The sequence below is a fragment of the Oncorhynchus nerka genome, linkage group LG13 (assembly GCF_034236695.1).
Source record: "Oncorhynchus nerka isolate Pitt River linkage group LG13, Oner_Uvic_2.0, whole genome shotgun sequence".
NCBI lineage: Eukaryota > Metazoa > Chordata > Actinopteri > Salmoniformes > Salmonidae > Oncorhynchus > Oncorhynchus nerka.
In genome coordinates this window covers 35,380,730-35,402,409 of record NC_088408.1, presented here as the reverse complement: position 1 = coordinate 35,402,409, position 21,680 = coordinate 35,380,730, and the positions used below count along the sequence as shown (strand labels likewise).

At 41.4% G+C, this 21,680-nt stretch overlaps 1 protein-coding gene across 1 annotated transcript in view; it reads left to right on the top strand.

Annotated features, from left to right (window-relative positions):
* Window positions 1-10,038, top strand: part of LOC115139444 (mannosyl-oligosaccharide 1,2-alpha-mannosidase IA-like) — a 158,477-nt gene extending 148,439 nt beyond the window's left edge. The window contains exons 11-12 of the mRNA XM_029676818.2: window positions 1,540-1,655; window positions 6,830-10,038. Coding sequence (XP_029532678.2) covers window positions 1,540-1,655; window positions 6,830-6,962 — 249 coding nt within the window. The 3' untranslated portion in view covers window positions 6,963-10,038. The remainder of the gene's footprint in view (window positions 1-1,539; window positions 1,656-6,829) is intronic.
* The last annotated feature ends 11,642 nt before the right edge of the window (window positions 10,039-21,680 follow it).

The window sequence follows — 21,680 nt, the reverse complement described above, 5'->3', positions numbered from 1 at the left end:
CACTCCCAGGAATCCCAGTTCCACCATAAATGTTTGATTTGTTCGATAATGTCCATCAGTTATGTCCAAATATCTTCTTTTGTTAGGGCGTTTGGTGAACAAATCCAAAAGCGCGTTCAGGTCGTGCCGAACGTCGGACAAAAAGTTCCATTACAGCCCGTAGAAACATGCCAACCTAAGTATGGCATCAATCTTTAGGATGTTTTTAACATAAAACTTAATTAATGTTCCAACCGGACAATTCCTTTGTCTGTACAAATGAAGTGGAACGTAGCTACCTTTCACGTGAGTGTGCCAGACCGAGGCTGTGGCACTCTGCCAGACTACTCACTCAATGAGCCCCTCCTTTAGAGTAGAATCTTCAAAACAGGTTCTAAATACTGTTGACATCTAGTGGAAGCCTTGGGAAGTGAAACATAATGAATATCACCCTGTATCTTCAATGGGGGCTGAGTTGAAAAACTACAAACCTCAGATTTCCCACTTCCTGGTTGGATTTTTCTCAGGTTTTCGCCTACCATATGAGTTCTGTTATACTCACAGACATCATTCAAACAGTTTTAGAAACTTTGGTGTTTTCTATCCAATACTACTAATAATATGCATATATTAGCATCTGGGACAGAGTAGGAGGCAGTTCACTCTGGGCACGATATTCATCCAAAAGTGAAAATGCTGCCCCCTATCCCAAAAAGGTTAAGAACAAATGTGTTTTTACAATGACGGCCTACCCTAACCCGGATGACGCTGGGCCAATTATCCGCCACCCTATGGGACTCCCAATCACGGCCGGTTGTGAAACAGCCTGAAATCAAACCAGGGTCTGTAGTGACGCCTCTAGCACTGAGGTGCAGTGCCTTAGACCGCTGCCCCACTCGGGAGCCCAAAAAGTGAAAAGGGCTCTGTACGCCAACAGACCCCTGTTCATTGTGATGTGTAGACTCATTCAGGTCTACACACCGCTAGTTCTGAGTACAGTAGTCATTAAAACCTCTGAGACTCTTCCTTCCTCCATACACTCCTCTCTCTCTCATTGCTATGCGGCAACAGATCAGAACAGTGGTAATGTTGAATGCTGATTGCTCAGATCCCAGAGCCATGCTGTTGTATCCACTAATGACATGAGATTACCTCTGATGGGCCTTGTGTTAGCCATAAATATGATCTGGAGCCTGCCTGCCTGCCTGCCTGCCTGTCTGCAGATAACTCCTCCTCCTGCCCTCAGCCCTCATTCAGCCAGGGTGGATGTGTAAACACTGCAGCCCCAGCTCCATCCTCCTCAGCTCCATTTTCTCCCTGAGTCATATTGCCTAATGCAGCCTCCTCTCCTCCCCCACCTGCAGGCAGAGCAGCCACACTGAAGGGAAATATGCTAGTTCAACAACAAGCGAACACCACCGTGCATACCTCTACAACACCCTGCCATAAGAAACAGAGTCAACTCAACACTTTTTCACCCTCTTTTCTCTCATTCTTCTCCCTCTCTATTTTCTGTTCTCTCTCTCTTTTTCCCTCTCTCTCTTTCCTTCTGTCTCTCAGGCTCTGGAGAAGCACTGTCGTGTGGAGGGAGGCTACAGTGGAGTGAGAGACGTCTACGCCACCAGCCCCAACCATGACGACGTCCAGCAGAGCTTCTACCTGGCAGAGACACTCAAGTAAGGCGCTAACACACACACACACACACATTGTCAACTTACTCTGCTAAGAGCCATCTGGAGACATAGCATTGACATTTTGGCCTTGCCATTAGAGAGGAATAAAAATCGATCTTGTCAGAAAATCGATCTGGTTTTTTTTTGCATCCTTGTCATCATACGTCCTCGCCCCAGAACCGTTCCTTGAATAATTATAGTATTGGATTTGTTTGACAATATAATGGTCACATACGTATAGAAGTAGTTGTCCTCCCTATAAGGCCATTATTCTCTCCTGGACAGATCTACCTAAACATAACTGGTACCGTAGAATCTGTTGGGACAAAATGGGATGCAGTGGATAAAGAGAAGCAGTTGTTTGGGTTTTTCGTCACTGGGTATTTGGACAAATCATGGTTTCGCAGGTGTTCGCATCTTTCGGATTTCGGAAGGGGAGGGTACTCGTAACTTGCTAAGAGGTTAGAACTCCTCGTTCCAGTTCCGCACCTCGTTTTAGCATCTCTTCATCTCTTCTCTTAATGGGCAATATTTCCACTTTTCAACCTCATATTCATCATCTCCAGCACCAAACCAGTGTCTACATATTTGACCGACCGGCTCGATTCGGTCTTATATATTAACATTTTTAAGTGTTTTTTACATTGGATAAAAGTAGATACTTAATAAAAAAAAGTAGATAGAGCAAGAAAATTGTATATCATACACAACAGTTGAGGAACTAAGGGAAAGTAATTCTGCTTTGAAAGTTGGGGAACTTGTAACCCCACTTTTGAGAAAATGGCCCTTGAACTACTGTAGAGCTTTTCTTTGTCTACACCCATTAAGCATTGTCAACACCCTCTTAAGCCTTAGCCCCACCCATCTCTTTAAGGATTCACATGTGAGGCCACGTGCTAAACAGAGTGAATACGATAGTGTACTTAACAACCAAAGATTTCAAGACTAAAGGCTGGTTTACGTCTATCTATGTCAATCTGCACGTCTGTAGACAGTTGTCGCAGTGACATCATGAACATTTTGTTGTCATCCGACATCAAACTTATCTTTGTCGTTATGAAAAAGTATTAGCACAAAAACGACAGGCTGCATGACATCAGCAGCCTGGTGGTCCAAAATAGCATAACTGGTTTATTTTAACACCAATTAACCTGTCCGTTTAAAAATGTATTTAGTATCTGTTTATCTAGAAAAACGGGTAACTAAAAGCAACTGAAAGCAGGACATTCTACTGGAGAATTTTACAACTTGGACACTGTCTCATTGGCCTAACGTTATATCCTAATTTGACTTTGGTGCAGGTCATGTTGTTCTTCACATTGTCATACAAGTTTGTTATTAAGGCACCTGAAAGTTCACTTGTTCTAGAAGGCATTTCTAACTTTTTTTTAACTTGATATATTTTTTAACAAAACTTAGAAGTGCACCGTTTTCACATATGTTGACACTAGTATTGTGCTGGAGATAATTAAAATTTGGTTGAAAAAGTGGTGGAGTTGCCCTTTAACACGTATGGATCCAAAACTTGATCGAGCAGCTGATTATTTACGTCTTTAGGCTTTAGTTCTGGGTTAACCGAGATTATAAGGCCATATAGAGGAACATTGTCTATATCCAGGCAATGTTTTCCTGGTAAAGAGAGTCACACCTACATTTTGTTTCATGACACCAAAAACCTGCTCTAGTATTTCATCACACCCTAAAAAAACGACACGTCTCTGTGTTTTATGTTCTGACAGCTTCCTGACATTCAGTTTGTTTGAACACTTCAAAACAGATCAGAAGTAGAATGTCTTTCCCCCAATGAGCACTCACTTCACCTCTGTCTGTGCTGTGCCTGCTGGCCTCTGAGGAGAAACAACTGACGTCCTGTGTGTATTGTCTTGTCACGGCCGGCTCAGACAGGCAGGCTTCTGCTAGCACAGTGGGCACTGTACTACAGGGACCTCAGCAGTCTTCTCCGAGATTGATAGCAGCAGTCGCACACAGAGACTGATAAGAGGAGGCAGACTGCTTTTACTGAGCCCTTATACCCTCTATCGCTCTCTGAAAATCTCTCTCTCTCTCTCTCCTTTCTCTCTCCTCTCTCTCTCGTTCACTGTTGATAATAGCGCAATGCCTGGGGGGTTAGACAGACCATATAATGTGGGTCCAGTGAGATAGGCTCATTGTAACATATCTCTTACCGGCGTATAGATGGGTCTCTCTGTCTATTGTCCAGTCTAATCCTGGTCTGAGAGAGATTTAACCCCCCCCCCCCCCTCTATGGTTTCTATGGCGTATCAGTGGTGTTGTTTTGCTCCCCTCTTGTGGGAGCCTTGTCAAAGCACTCCTGTGTGACCTTATAAAGAGGTCACAGGCTCTTTGTCCCTGCTCTGTCTCCCCACACTGCTCTGCTCTGGGGGCTAGGGGCTGTAAGGACAGCCACGTCACCATGATTGACAGATAACACCAAGCTGCACGCAGGAGAGAGGCAGAGAAGGAAATGGAAAGAGGTAGAGACCTGGGGAGACAGGGAAAAAATACAGGTTCAAGGTTGGGAGAGAAAGGATCCAAGAGAGGTAAGTGAGGACGTCTTGCTGTAACAGTTGACAACCACAGCAGCAACAGTAACAAATACGTGCCCGTTTCCCTCCTTCTGTGCAGTAAACAACTCTGTGGCACTTTGATTTTGGTGTTATTTTTCCTTTTTTTGCTCAAACCCCAAAACACCTGGGCTAATCTGCCTCTCTGACTGATGCTTATATGAAATGCTGTGTGAGTCCCGCCACCTAATAGAGCTGTTCAACTTATCTAGCATTTCATTTAATGGTGTTGGAAAGTGCTGCAATTTTGCGAATAGGGTCTCTCCAAATGCCAGGACTCCCCAAATGACTCGTTTACTAATGCTTGCAAAATCCATCTTTTAGGCTCTGGCTCTCCCTTTCTCCCTACTTTCTCCCTCTCTTTACCTCTTTCTGTCTCACCCTCTTTCTTCCTGAATCCCCTTTCTCTCCATCGCTCTCCTCCTTCTCTCCATTGCTCTTCTCCCTGTCTCCATCTCTCTCTCAGCCTCCTGGCCAGGGTTCTCCTGCCTTTGCGTGAGGTCAAATTAGCAGTAATGACTAAATGTAAAGCTGTATGTCTGGCTGTTTGCTTTACTTGGCTCGTCACACTAGCGACTCCTTGTGGCGGACCGGGCGCCTGCAGGCTGACATCCGGTCGTCAGGTGAACAGTGTTTCCTCCGACACATTGGTGCGACTGGCTTCCGGGTTAAGCGGGCGGGTGTTAAGAAGCGCGGTTTTGCGGGTCATGTTTCGGAGGATGCATGACTCGACCTTCACCTCCCAAGCCCGTTGGGGAGTTGTAGCGATGAGACAAGATCGAAATTGGGGCAAAAAGGGGGTGAAATACAACACCAACAAAATAAAAAATAAAATAAAGATGCTGTGCTGCTATGACTTAATGAGTTAGTTGTGTCTTACTACACATTACTAGTGGAGTGAAATGAGGCTTTGGGTTCTGAGAACGCTGGGGGCTGGTGCGAGGGGAATTTGACTGTTGTCATTAGTGACTGAAGTACTCAATTTTTGTTTTTATTATTTTTGTTTTTTTAAACAACTAATTGACTGATGTCAGTTAATTATTTGAATTCAAGTTAGTTCGTTTTTTTCCGTGAGCTCAATACACAAATTGCACAGTTTCTCTAGAGATCAATAAGATCCAGCCTGAACTATGCGATGTAGTAGGGAGTTGTTGTAACGTTTGTCGTCGGAAAGGAGACCCCAAGGTGCAGCGTGGTAAGTGTTCATGATTCTTTAATTACTCAGAACACCAAACAAAGAATAACGAACGTCACGTTCTGCAGGCTTCACAGAGCCAACAAAAAACAAGATCCCACAAACACCAAAGGGAGAATGACAACTTATATGTGATCCCCAATCAGAGACAACGATAAACAGCTGCCTCTGATTGAGAACCACACTCGGCAAAAAACAAAGAAATAGAAATAAAGAAACTAGAATGCCCACCCTATTCACACCCTGGCCTAACCAAAATAGAGAATAAAAGCCTCTATGGCCAGGGCGTGACCGTTGTAGTTTCTACATAGTTTATGTGATAAACAAATTAGAATATTGGCCTGTATTCTACATAGTTTAGCGCATAAAGCGTGGTAATGAACTACAATGGCCATAATCCATTGCGCATCTACGGAAGAGGCACAAGAATGCGCAGTCACGAGGTGATATCGAGAGCAGCTGTTGCTTCGCGGTATCTCTACCTGAACATACATGATCTAAGTGATTTGATAGTTGATATTCAGCAGTCATAAAAGTATGCCTTATTTACATTGAAGAACTACTAAAATGGTGACTTTGTCAGACGGCACAGACAGCAGCTCTATAGAGATGAGATGATGACATGGAATGAAAACATAGCCACCAAATAAAACAAATGTAAGATACACAACATCAGAAATATTTCATTAAAGTGAATAGTAATCGGCTGTCATCACCATCATGGGATTTTTCTAATCTGTTTTATTCTGTGTTACAACATTCAACCCACATTTTTAATAATGAAACCGAACAGATCTCAAAAAACACTAATCGCTCAGACTACTCTGCTTCTCCTCACTCTGGAAATGGAGTGGCGCCCGCAAGGTTACCGTGGCTATGCAGGGCAGGCGTGGCGTCATCCAATCCCTGTCCATTTTATAGTCTGTAAATTTTAACGAGTGTCACATCTGCACCTGATTAAGGACTTTTAGGGTATAGGCCCTCCTGCACTCCAACTGCTGCTGCTGGGCTCAACTTTTTGGATTTGCGACTTCACGCCGAGCCCAATAGCTTTTGGCAGGAGGCAGGAAACATAAATTGTTTCGAGTCTTGTCGTTTTAATTTATTTATCATTCTACATTGTTTGCTTGGCTCACCCCAAGCTTGGCAGGGAAAATATTGGCATGGGAGAGTTGCTGAACTGTTTGTTCCCGTAGTTGGTTTTGGGATTTGTGAGACCGTTCCACTGTCCTCTCTGACACTCTCAGACATCTAGTGGATGTTCTCGCAGACTGATGCACTCATGGACATCAAGTATGAGTAGAGGTTGTTGATGTAATATCTGGGTTCTCTTAAGGCCTCGTGTTGATCAGAAATTAGTGTTTGAACTAAACTGAGTCTCGCTCTCCTTCCCTCAGATATCTGTTCCTGCTGTTCTCTGATGACGACCATCTTCCTTTCGAGCACTGGGTGTTCAACACAGAGGCCCACCCCCTCCCTGTCATCAAGAAGGAGATGACGGACACAGACAAGCCCAACCAGCTGGAATAGAGTGGACCACCCCCTGACCTGACTCCACCCATCTCGGAACTCCTCTATCCCCTCCCTCTCTGAGCAGTGGGCGGGGCTGTCTATTTTACTCCTCCCCCACTGTGGGTGGAGCTCACCCAGGCAGGTCACTCCCCTGGTAGACTGGACTCACTCCTGTTTTTGAGTCTATGATCAAACCAGATGGAACCGGACCGGGCTGCCTGCCTCTCCTGACCCAGATTGCCCTCTACTGGGGACTGGGAACCACCACTCAGAACCACCTCGTCCATGAGTGCTTGTCTTGTCATCGTGTAGAGATAACAATCAGTCTGCATGCTGCCCTCCCCTCCCAGTGCTGTAGAGGCTGTAGGATTTACCCTCCTCTGTGAGGAGAACAGGACACTACTACGCTGTAAGATTCACCATCACTCAAAAAAAGCCATACTGATTTGAATACAGCTTTATCATTTTCTTTCTTTCCATGTATTTCGGGTATGTGATTGTGGGTGTGACTGAAAACAGATTTTATGTCAGTCAACATATTATCGGATTTGGGTTGTTCTTATCGTAAATATGATTTTAGTCGCACTTAAACAATGGACCATTTAGGTGTATTTCTGTTAAAGACCCAGAGCTTGATTCTCACCTGCTCTATAGCTGAAATCCAGTCAAAATAGTGCCTTTCCGTCTGAAATAGTCTATCGAATAAGCAGTTCAGGCAAATTGCAAGGCTTTTATTTATACAGGTAGTCTGGTAGTTAGCAGACGGTCCAGGTGGCATTGGCTGAAGGTTTTATCACCTTTACCACACTGCCATCTAGTTTTGGACAACCAGTACTACAACAGTCCAGTCCTCCAGTCATTTGAGTGTAGCAGGTCGCAGTAGGTTTATAAAGGGGATGAAGTCACGGGGAAAAGACCTGCAGTGAGGACAACCTCTCAGTTAATGAAGTGGACACATTTACCGTTTAGCTTGGTCCCTCCTTCCTGAAATATGGAACGTGTTGGGAAAGTAGAGTTCATCCCTTCTATCAACATGTCATCAAATTCATTCAGCCTAGTCAGTTTGTCAGAGCTCACTTTATTTCCCAACCCCCATCAACATGTTCCTTTGTTCTTAAATCGACAAAGTTGCCGTGTGTTTTTTTTTTCTTTATTAGAGGTGTTAAAGACAATGAATCCCATGTGATGTAAAATAGTTGCTATGCTGATAATTTATTCCGTAGTACATTGGAAGGAAGGTTTGGGATCAGGCCCCTAGGTGGCACTGTGGAGAGCGAGGGCACTGTGTTGTGGATTATTTGGGAGTTGGGGGAGACCAGGGAAGAGACGGACCAAGAGCTTGGTAGTCAATCATATGGAACGAATGCATCGTATGAATGAATGTACCATCAAATGTGATGTTTAAGATTATTTTGCCTTCGTTGTTCTTAATTTGTTGATTTGTTTGTTGATTCCTTTCTTCTGGAAAGCACAAAATGCTGAAGGAATGTGTCGTGGTACCCATCAGAAGAAGCTGTTAGTCCGTTCAGGAGAATAAGAGGAAGCACAAGAGGAGTTGTTTAGTTGTGTTGACATGCAATGAGAAGATGCAAGTAAGGTTCTCTGTTCACTACACTGGATGAAATCCACTCACATATGAACATGTAAACATGCTGAATACTGTATAGAGAAAAGAGGACCAATAGATTGAAATGGTCACATACGGGATACATCATACATAGACATTCACACTACACACACTCTCATGACCATGGAAGTTTATGGACACTCAGACGTTAGAGAAGTGTGTTTTTAGGAAACCGTAGTCCAACAGTTCTGTTCTTCTGCGGTGTACTTTCACAGACAGGGGGCGCTGATGTTCCTAAAATGTCTCCCCATACATCTTATTGGGAAATAGATGGGGTACGATCAAGAGGCCTTCATCTTTTTTTGAAGTCATATTCTGACCCTAGAAAATAGAGCAGAGGTTTAAGAAGCCTCACTGATATCCGCTACCTGCTGGAGCTACACTCTTCCAGGCCTCCTATTGAAACGCCAGCAGGGCAACCTCGTCTTTCTCTACTGTTCTTTAAAAAGACAAAGTCAAAGTAATCCCTGTTTACCTTACTGGAGGAAGCAATATTAATGTCCATATACGTTGAGATCCCCCTCCACCTAGTTAATTATGGCAGCCATTCTGGCTCCAGGGAAGAGAGTATCACTCACTATACACTGTAGATATGACATTGCTGCATTCACCGTCTCTGAGAGCCTAAAAGGCGCTGCATAGTCAATCTGACATCTGCATTGGCCGTGCAGCATTTACAGTGATACAGCCTCTGCAGAAGTCAGGGCGTTCATAGTTTGTGAGCTTTGCAGAGCTGTTGTCAAGGAAGTGAGTTTGTGTTTATACAGGACCTCCCGCCTTCACCTACCGTCAACCAATCATGTCAATGCGGAGCTATACAGAGCCTTCCGCATTGTTACAAAATTCAAGAGGCTCACAGGGATGCGGTACGGAGCTCAATTTGGCCTCTGAGTGCCTCCAGAGGCGCCGCAATTGCGTCACACCATCCATATGGCGCCTCAGACCACGTTGTCAGATCAAGCATATATTGTCTCTAAGTGTCTCCCGACTGTTGCAGCTTTCGGGAGCAGAAGGGATGACTCGTAGGAATACAGAAAAGTCGCTGTAAAATGAAAACATGACACATTTATTTTCCTCTTTCTTTCAGTATGCAGACTAGAAGACGTGCTGTTCATTTCCAATTGACTTTGTGGTTGAATATTGTGTTGACGATCTCTCGCATTACAATGCCTTTTATTTGTGAATCTCTTGTTAATGGTTTCGTGAAACAACCTCAGAAATGTAAACTGTACAATATTGCTGATAATCATTCCATTGCACATAGTTTATTTGGGTTAATGTTATTTTAATTTTGTGGGAAATTGTTATGTTTGTTTTTGTTTCTTTCATATTAAAATGTAAATATTCCATTCTACATTTATATAAATCTTACGAACTTATGGATGAAATGATGTTAATGAGCAGCAAAAATTTTCATAAACTATATTTGTTACACTTCTATTGTGAATAAAACAATCTTTTAATAGATAGCCTTTTTGGTGTTTTCATTCTTAAATGTAATCTTGACATCAATGATATTAGTCCTCCAATGGGTCAAATGTGTCTGATAATCAGAGGCTGTACAGGGCTCTCACCACCATGTTTTATCAGCGCTGTAACAGAGAGGATACCAAACCACTTCCAAGTGAAGCTGTATGTATAGCTATTCTCCACTAGGTGGCAGAAGATTATCAAAACATTGTTTGTGATGTATTGCTCCTCTTTCAACTCTGCTTGCTTTGTCTTGACCTTCAGACATGCTTATTGCATGTAGTTGTATGCGTCGTTAATCAATCAAATGTATTTATAATGCCCTTTTTACATCTGCAGTTATTAGTGTTTATACAGAAACCCAGCCTAAAACCACCAATCAATCAATCAAATGTATTTATAATGCCCTTTTTTACATCTGCAGTCATCAGTGTTTATACAGAAACCCAGCCTAAAACCACCAATCAATCAATCAAATGTATTTATAATGCCCTTTTTACATCTGCAGACGTCACAGTGTTTATACAGAAACCCAGCCTAAAACCACCAATCAATCAATCAAATGTATTTATAATGCCCTTTTTACATCTGCAGACGTCACAGTGTTTATACAGAAACCCAGCCTAAAACCACCAATCAATCAATCAAATGTATTTATAATGCCCTTTTTACATCTGCAGTCATTAGTGTTTATACAGAAACCCAGCCTAAAACCACCAATCAATCATTCAAATGTATTTATAATGCCCTTTTTACATCTGCAGACGTCACAGTGTTTATACAGAAACCCAGCATAAAACCACCAATCAATCATTCAAATGTATTTATAATGCCCTTTTTACATCTGCAGACGTCACAGTGTTTATACAGAAACCCAGCCTAAAACCACCAATCAATCAATTAAATGTATTTATAATGCCCTTTTTACATCTGCAGACGTCACAGTGTTTATACAGAAACCCAGCCTAAAACCACCAATCAATCATTCAAATGTATTTATAATGCCCTTTTTACATCTGCAGACGTCACAGTGTTTATACAGAAACCCAGCCTAAAACCACCAATCAATCAATCAAATGTATTTATAATGCCCTTTTTACATCTGCAGACGTCACAGTGTTTATACAGAAACCCAGCCTAAAACCACCAATCAATCATTCAAATGTATTTATAATGCCCTTTTTACATCTGCAGTTATTAGTGTTTATACAGAAACCCAGCCTAAAACCACCAATCAATCAATCAAATGTATTTATAATGCCCTTTTTACATCTGCAGACGTCACAGTGTTTATACAGAAACCCAGCCTAAAACCACCAATCAATCAATCAAATGTATTTATAATGCCCTTTTTACATCTGCAGACGTCACAGTGTTTATACAGAAACCCAGCCTAAAACCACCAATCAATCAATCAAATGTATTTATAATGCCCTTTTTACATCTGCAGTCATTAGTGTTTATACAGAAACCCAGCCTAAAACCACCAATCAATCATTCAAATGTATTTATAATGCCCTTTTTACATCTGCAGACGTCACAGTGTTTATACAGAAACCCAGCCTAAAACCACCAATCATTCAAATGTATTTATAATGCCCTTTTTACATCTGCAGACGTCACAGTGTTTATACAGAAACCCAGCCTAAAACCACCAATCAATCAATCAAATGTATTTATAATGCCCTTTTTACATCTGCAGACGTCACAGTGTTTATACAGAAACCCAGCCTAAAACCACCAATCAATCAATCAAATGTATTTATAATGCCCTTTTTACATCTGCAGTTATTAGTGTTTATACAGAAACCCAGCCTAAAACCACCAATCAATCAATCAATCAAATGTATTTATAATGCCCTTTTTACATCTGCAGTCATTAGTGTTTATACAGAAACCCAGCCTAAAACCACCAATCAATCAATCAAATGTATTTATAATGCCCTTTTTACATCTGCAGACGTCACAGTGTTTATACAGAAACCCAGCCTAAAACCACCAATCAATCAATCAAATGTATTTATAATGCCCTTTTTACATCTGCAGACGTCACAGTGTTTATACAGAAACCCAGCCTAAAACCACCAATCAATCATTCAAATGTATTTATAATGCCCTTTTTACATCTGCAGTTATTAGTGTTTATACAGAAACCCAGCCTAAAACCACCAATCAATCAATCAATCAAATGTATTTATAATGCCCTTTTTACATCTGCAGACGTCACAGTGTTTATACAGAAACCCAGCCTAAAACCACCAATCAATCAATTTAATGTATTTATAATGCCCTTTTTACATCTGCAGACGTCAGTGTTTATACAGAAACCCAGCCTAAAACCACCAATCAATCAATCAAATGTATTTATAATGACATTTTTACATCTGCAGTCATTAGTGTTTATACAGAAACCCAGCCTAAAACCACCAATCTATCAATCAAATGTATTTATAATGCCCTTTTTACATCTGCAGTCATTAGTGTTTATACAGAAACCCAGCCTAAAACCACCAATCAATCAATCAAATGTATTTATAATGCCCTTTTTACATCTGCAGTCATTAGTGTTTATACAGAAACCCAGCCTAAAACTACCAATCAATCAAATGTATTTATAATGCCCTTTTTACATCTGCAGTCGTCAGTGTTTATACAGAAACCCAGCCTAAAACCACCAATCAATCAATCAAATGTATTTATAATGCCGTTTATACAGAAACCCAGCCTAAAACCACCAATCAATCAATCAAATGTATTTATAATGCCCTTTTTACATCTGCAGTTATTAGTGTTTATACAGAAACCCAGCCTAAAACCACCAATCAATCAATCAAATGTATTTATAATGCCGTTTATACAGAAACCTAGCCTAAAACCACAAATCAATCAATCAATCAAATGTATTTATAATGCCCTTTTTACATCTGCAGTCATTAGTGTTTATACAGAAACCCAGCCTAAAACCACCAATCAATCATTCAAATGTATTTATAATGCCCTTTTTACATCTGCAGACGTTAGTTTTTATACAGAAACCCAGCCTAAAACCACCAATCAATCAAATGTATTTATAATGCCCTTTTTACATCTGCAGACGTTAGTGTTTATACAGAAACCCAGCCTAAAACTACCAATCAATCAAATGTATTTATAATGCCCTTTTTACATCTGCAGTCGTTAGTGTTTATACAGAAACCCAGCCTAAAACCACCAATCAATCAATCAAATGTATTTATAATGCCGTTTATACAGAAACCCAGCCTAAAACCACCAATCAATCAATCAAATGTATTTATAATGCCCTTTTTACATCTGCAGTCGTTAGTGTTTATACAGAAACCCAGCCTAAAACCACCAATCTATCAATCAAATGTATTCCTAAAGCCCTTTTTACGTCAGCCGATGTCAAAGTGGCTTGGAAAAACTCCCTAGAAAGGCAAAAACCTAGGAAGAAACCTAGAGGAACCAGGCTTTGAGGGGCTGTGCCGAATGGAGATTACAACAGTACATGGCCAAGATGTTCAAACGTTCATAGATGACCAGCAGGGTCAAGCAATGCAGCTGTAGAAGCACAGTGGCTAGGAAAAACCTAAAGAGGAATCAGTCTGAGGCATTTCATGAGCTGAAATAGAAGATCCCAGAAAAAGCTTATTTCTCTCCAATTTGGGGCATTTTTTACATCTCTGTTAGTGAGCATTTCTCCTTTGCCAATATAATCCATCCACTTGACAGGTGTGGCATATCAAGAAGCTGATTAAACAGCATGATCATCACACAGGTGCACCTTGTGCTTGGGACAATAAAAGGCCACAGATGTCTCAAGTTTTGAGGGAGTGTGCAATTGGCATGATGACAGCAGGAATGTCCAACAGAGCTGTTGCAAGATAATTTAATGTTAATTTCTATACCATAAGCTGCCCTTTAGAGAATTTGTCAATACTTCCAACCGGCCTCAACCGCAGACCACGTGTAACCGTGCCATCCCAGGCCCTCCACATCCAGCTTCTTCACCTGTGGGATCGTCTGAGACCAGCCACCCGGACAGCTGATGAAACTGAGGAGTATTTCTGTCTGTAATAAAGCCCTTTTGCGTGGCAAAACTCATTCTGATTGGCTCGGCCTGTCTCCCAAGTGGGTGTGCCCCTGCCCAGTCATGTGAAATACATAGATTAGGGCCTAATGAATTCATTTCAATTTACTGATTTCTTTATATGAACTGTAGCTCAGGAACATTTTTGAAATTGTTGCATGTTGCGTTTATATTTTGGTTCAGTACATATATCCCTTAATGCTTATGGTGTGCAATTATGCAATGGAAAAGCAACTTGTTCAGTGAATCATAGATTGTGGTTTTATTGACAGATTAGAGATTTATGCTATTTCTAAGATGTTTCCTGTTGCCACTTGAATTGAATTGATGTCCATCTAAAGCTAGGTATTGTACTGTACAGTATACAGAAGCTGAAAGTGTGAACGACAGTTGTGAACTAAGAACACAGGGTGGCAGCACAACCCAGCACTACACACTAATAAGGATGAAGGATTTTGTCTGTTGCCAGTTAACTCCTGTATAATATTAATAGACATAGAGGCAGTAATGCACAGGCCTCTAATAAGACACTGACCGTTACTTTTCACAGGTATCCCTGAAAATAGTTAACTTCTTCCTGTATTCTTTCTCCTTATATAATCTTCCTCACTCATCCATAGTCACAGCTTTCCAGGGAGATGGTTGTCGTTGCTTGCATGCAGGGCCGGCCCTAGCTATTTGGGGGCCCTAAGCGAGATTTGGAAATTTTGCACATTTTGCCATGGGGATGACAGAAAGAGTTGAAGTTTCAAAGCAAGCTTTCAAAACAATATTCCTGCAATTCAAAATAATTTTGCCAAGTCTTATGCCCATGTTAAAGGAGAAGTTTTATTTTTTTACAACCAAATCTCTATTTCTGATGTAAATGAAATGTTATAGAAGGGTCCAGACACCTTTTTGGCCAACCTTTATTCGTAGAGTTATATTTCAGTTTGTTAAGACTCGAGCGCTACCTCTCGGTCCATTCCACAGGTAACTTCCAAAATAAGGAAACACGTGAGCAAATGCTAGGTTAAAAAATACAAGGTTGAGACAACGTAATAAAAAATGTATGGGACCAGCGCCGTTGCTAACTAGCAACACTGGTCCCATGAATTGCAAAGAGTTATGGGGATATTAGAAACACATAGTTTTAACCTTTTAATCTTCAACCTAGAGTCCTAGTTGTTCGCTAGCTGGCTAGATAGTTGCTGTCTTTTTTTCCACCAACCTTATGATCTGCTTCAGGCTACTAGTCTTCTACCTAGGCAGTTTAGCTACAACGCTAGAGCTGGTCCCATGGTTGATTCAGAGTGGTAGAACCTCAGCATTATTATGATGCCATTGTCTTAACCTTCCCATATTCAACCTAGAGTGAATGAGTGACTGTCACTAACTAGGGTTGAATGGCGGGAACCCAGTTACAGAGATTTACCGGGATTTACCGCCCAAAACCCCTCCCTTTTCCCTTTTACCGGTAAATTATAATACATTATTTATATGAACAGCAGGGCGTGAAATGGACCTGTTCAATTATATGCGAAATCTGGTTTCTCTACGGCTTCTGCGAATCAACGCTCAGGGTGGCGACAGACAGCCCATCTCAGTATAGAGCGCGGTTCACAATACATGTAGATCTGCAATATCATCTCATCATGGTAACTTTTTTTCTTGTGACAGGTAGGCCTACATTTGCTGCAGCATAGTCTATGCTACAGTAATATAAAGACAGAACTCGTGTCTAATTCACCCATCTCCGTCTGGCTTTTGGGGTCACCTTGTTTTTTTAAATGTAAAGATTTGTAGATTTTTTTTATTGTAAGGATTTTTTAAACATTTTATGTAAAGATGATATATATTTTTAATTGCAACTGTAGAGTTTTAAAACAGCCTATCGCTCATATCTTTGCTTTAAATCAGTGCACTGTGAGCACAATACTTTCTCTCCATCTACTCCATTCAAACTGCATCCAAAATAGATCATCCTGTTCTAGGTTGATATATAGCCCTTATGTAAATAAGGTATTTCTGTTTTGTTTTTTGAATACATTTGCTAAAATCTCTAAAAACCTGTTTTTGCTTTGTCGTTATGGGGTATTGTGTGTAGATTTCTGATGAAATGTAATCCATTTTAGAATAAGGCTGTAAAGTAACAAAATGTGGAAGAAGTTAAGGGGTCTGAATACTTACCTCTTTCAGGTAATAAATCAAATGCAATATTATCCTTATATTTAGCTAATTAATGATGGGTTATGCATAATAAGCATCTAACTTATAGCTTCTGTCTCTTGCGCAATACACAAGCACTTGTGCTCCGCTTGCCTCTCCTTAAAAAACGCTCCTTAGCTCTTGGAGTCCCATGCAGGAAAAGCTAGGCTAGAGTAGCTTGCTGGACATTTTTTTTGCATTTCTGATCAAATCAAATTTATTTATATAGCCCTTCGTACATCAGCTGATATCTCAAAGTGCTGTACAGAAACCCAGCCTAAAACCCCAAACAGCAAGCAATGCAGGTGTAGGAGCACAGTGGCTAGGAAAAACTCCCTAGAAAGGCCAAAACCTAGGAAGAAACCTAGAGAGGAACCAGGCTATGTGGGGTGGCCAGTCCTCTTCTGGCTGTGCCGGGTGCAGATTATAACAGAACATGGCCAAGATGTTCAAATGTTCATAAATGACCAGCATGGTCCAATAATAATAAGGCAGAACAGTTGAAACTGGAGCAGCAGCACGGCCAGGTGAACTGGGGACAGCAAGGAGTCATCATGTCAGGTAGTCCTGAGGCATGGTCCTAGGGTTCAGGTCCTCCGAGAGAGAGAAAGAAAGAGAGAATTAGAGAGAGCACACTTAAATTCACACAGGACACCGAATAGGACAGGAGAAGTACTCCAGATATAACAAACTGACCCTAGCCCCCCGACACATAAACTACTGCAGCATAAATACTGGAGGCTGAGACAGGAGGGGTCAGGAGACACTGTGGCCCCATCCGAGTACACCCCCGGACAGGGCCAAACAGGAAGGATATAACCCCACCCACTTTGCCAAAGCACAGCCCCCACACCACTAGAGGGATATCTTCAACCACCAACTTACCATCCTGAGACAAGGCCGAGTATAGCCCACAAAGATCTCTGCCACGGCACAACCCAAGGGGGGGCGCCAACCCAGACAGGAAGATCACATCAGTGACTCAACCCACTCAGGTGACGCACCCCTCCCAGGGACGGCATGAAAGAGCCCCAGTAAGCCAGTGACTCAGCCCCTGTAATAGGGTTAGAGGCAGAGAATCCCAGTGGAAAGAGGGGAACCAGTCAGGCAGAGACAGCAAGGGCAGTTCGTTGCTCCAGAGCCTTTCCGTTCACCTTCCCACTCCTGGGCCAGACTACACTCAATCATATGACCCACTGAAGAGATGAGTCTTCAGTAAAGACTTAAAGGTTGAGACCGAGTTTGCATCTCTTACATGGGTAGGCAGACCGTTCCATAAAAATGGAGCTCTATAGGAGAAAGCCCTGCCTCCAGCTGTTTGCTTAGAAATTCTAGGGACAATTAGGAGGCCTGCGTCTTGTGACCGTAGCGTACGTGTAGGTATGTACGGCAGGACCAAATCAGAGAGATAGGTAGGAGCAAGCCCATGTAATGCTTTGTAGGTTAGCAGTAAAACCTTGAAATCAGCCCTTGCCTTGACAGGAAGCCAGTGTAGGGAGGCTAGCACTGGAGTAATATGATAAAAATTTGGGGTTCTAGTCAGGATTCTAGCAGGCGTATTTAGCACTAACTGAAGTTTATTTAGTGCTTTATCCGGGTAGCCGGAAAGTAGAGCATTGCAGTAGTCTAACCTAGAAGTGACAAAAGCATGGATTAATTTTTCTGCATCATTTTTGGACAGAAAGTTTCTGATTTTTGCAATGTTACGTAGATGGAAAAAAGTTGTCCTTGAAATGGTCTTGATATGTTCTTCAAAAGAGAGATCAGGGTCCAGAGTAACACCGAGGTCCTTCACAGTTTTATTTGAGACGACTGTACAACCATTAAGATTAATTGTCAGATTCAACAGAAGATATCTTTGTTTCTTGGGACCTAGAACAAGCATCTCTGTTTTGTCCAAGTTTAAAAGTAGAAAGTTTGCAGCCATCCACTTCCTTATGTCTGAAACACATGCTTCTAGTGAGGGCAATTTTGGGGCTTCACCATGTTTCATTGAAATGTACAGCTATGTGTCATCCCCATAGCAGTGAAAGTTAACATTACGTTTTCGAATGACATCCCCAAGAGGTAAAATATATAGTGAAAACAATAGTGGTCCTAAAACGGAACCTTGAGGAACACCGAAATTTACAGTTGATTTGTCAGAGGACAAACCATTCACAGAGACAAACTGATATCTTTCTGACAGATAAGATCTAAACCAGGCCAGAACTTGTCCGTGTAGACCCATTTGGGTTTCCAATCTCTCCAAAAGAATGTGGTGATCGATGGTATCAAAAGCAGCACTAAGGTCTAGGAGCACGAGGACCGATACATAGTCTCGGTCTGATGCCATTAAAAGGTCATTTACCACCTTCACAAGTGCAGTCTCAGTGCTATGATGGGGTCTAAAGCCAGACTGAAGCATTTCGTATACATTGTTTGTCTTCAGGAAGGCAGTGAGTTGCTGTGCAACAGCCTTTTCTAACATTTTTTGAGAGGAATGGAAGATTCGATATAGGCCGATAGTTTTTTATATTTTCTGGGTCAAGGTTTGGCTTTTTCAAGAAAGGCTTTATTACTGCCACTTTTAGTGAGTTTGGTACACATCCGGTGGATAGAGAGACGTTTATTATGTTCAACATAGGAGGGCCAAGCACAGATACCAATAGACTATTCAAAATGGGACGCGTGCTCTTTTTTGCTGAATGTTAAGTACAGCAGCCAATAGAACTCATGGGTAGTTTGAAAGAAGAGTGAATGAGCGATGGCGGTAGGTTATAGTAGTTATTTATTCAGAACCATAACCATTCAATCTTCGTGAAGAGAAGTCAAATCTTCCTGCGTCTAATTCTAACATTATGAAATGTATACAGTGAGGGAAAAAAGTATTTGATCCCCTGCTGATTTTGTACGTTTGCCCACTGACAAAGAAACGATCAGTCTATAATTTTAATGGTAGGTTTATTTGAACAGTGAGAGACAGAATAACAACAACAAAAATCCAGAAAAATGCATGTCAAAAATGTTATAAATTGATTTGCATTTAATGAGGGAAATAAGTATTTGACCCCCACTCAATCAGAAAGATTTCTGGCCCCCAGGTGTCTTTTATACAGGTGACGAGCTGAGATTTGGAGCACACTCTTAAAGGGAGTGCTCCAAATCTCAGTTTGTTACCTGTATAAAAGACACCTGTCCACAGAAGCAATCAATCAATCAGATTCCAAACTCTCCACCATGGCCAAGACCAAAGAGCTCTCCAAGGATCTTGGGTGAGAACCTCCTTCCCTCAGCCAGGGCATTGAAAATGGGTCGTGGATGGGTATTCCTGCATGACAATGACCCAAAACACACGGCCAAGGAAACAAAGTAGTGGCTCAAGAAGAAGCACATTAAGGTCCTGGAGTGGCCTAGCCAGTCTCCAGACCATAATCCCATAAAAATCTGTGGAGGGAGCTGAAGGTTTGAGTTGCCAAACGTCAGCCTTGAAACCTTAATGACTTGGAGAAGATCTGCAAAGAGGAGTGGGACAAAATCCCTCCTGAGATGTGTGCAAACCTGGTGGCCAACTACGAGAAATGTATGACCACTGTGATTGCCAACAAGGGTTTTGCCACCAAGTACTAAGTCATGTTTTGCAGAGGGGTCAAATACTTACTTCCCCTCATTAAAATGCAAATCAATTTATAACAGTTTTGACATGCGTTTTTCTGGATGTTTTTGCTGTTATTCTGTCTCTCACTGTTCAAATAAACCTACCATTAAAATTATAGACTGATCATTTCTTTGTCAGTGGGCAAACGTACAAAATCAGCAGGAGATAAAATACTTTTTTCCCTCACTGTATGTGAGTCAGCCTACTAATTATACAAATAGGCCCTATTATATTTAAAGGTGTAAATTAAATTCACTAGCCTATACTTGTGACTTTGTAGTGTGCTGCAGAATCACATGTACTCTTCTGCTTTATCATGGTTTGAACGATGTGCGTAATTCCAATCCATATAATACAGTATAATACAATACAGTACAGTACTACAGTTCACACTCAAAAAGGTTAGCCTACTGGAGCTAGTTTCCTTTATTTACCAATAGAGCATAGGCCATAGCTAGCTACATCTATGGCCTTTTATGTTTTTCTGTTGTACGTAATGTGCTGTAGCTTATATCATTCACAGTATGTATTGGATAATGGAACAATCATTTGGTCTTTTTTGGGGGCTTGGGCTCATAAAATGGTGTCAATGTAGGGCTCATAAAATGGTGTCAATGCAGGGCTCATAAAATGGTGTCAATGTAGGGCTCATAAAATGGTGTCAATGTAGTGCTCATAAAATGGTGTCAATGTAGGGCTCATAAAATGGTGTCAATGCAGGGCTCATAAAATGGTGTCAATGTAGGGCTCATAAAATGGTGTCAATGTAGGGCTCATAAAATGGTGTCAATGTAGGGCTCATAAAATGGTGTCAATGCAGGGCTCATAAAATGGTGTCAATGTAGGGCTCATAAAATGGTGTCAATGTAAGGCTCATAAAATGGTGCCAATGTAGGGCTCATAAAATGGTGCCAATGTAGGGCTCATAAAATGTATTTAATATATGACTCATCAGGGTCAGGTAGCATCAGGTTTGAATGTTCATGCTGATCAACGCTGTAATAAAATCCAGACATATGTATATGCTTTATAAGGCTTCTGAATGACACTTCCTTTCCAATACATATCGAGGATCTTATTCTGGTGACATCATCATCGATGCGTGGCTGCTGTTTGACAAATAAAAATAATCTTGCTCTTTAGTCCATAATAATCTCATCATGTAGGCTATACATGAGCTCTAGCCAACAGCTCACAGATACAGTACTGTATCTGCGCTCTGCATGCTGTTGGCTAGAGCTCACTTGCCAAAACCGAAGGGGTCGTACTCCCTATACAATGCAAAAAAATGTCGTGAGGAAACCAGCAGTAGAGTTGAAAATACTATGGAAACCCATTTAACTTGTATTTTTTATTTATGGGATTTGAACCTGCTAACGGTGTTTTATTTCTTACTATGTCATCAGGCACATTCTTTTATCTGGAACAAGTCAATTTGATGGAAACATCTCTGGTGGGAAAATGCACATGTTGTTTTTATGCAGATGTTTGAATATTCGCATGAACATCTGCCGCCAATTGGATGGAAACCTTTCTAGTGGCTGAACTAACAAGAGAGAAACTGCTAATGCACAACCACATTTCGAAATTCCCACTCATGTATTCTACTATTCGAATGCTCGACAGTAAATTGAGATCCCGACTGAGTTCCAAAAAATAAAAATGACGGCAGTTGAGGGCCCTAAGCGACCGCATATGTCCTGCATGTATGTCCATCGTTGGCAG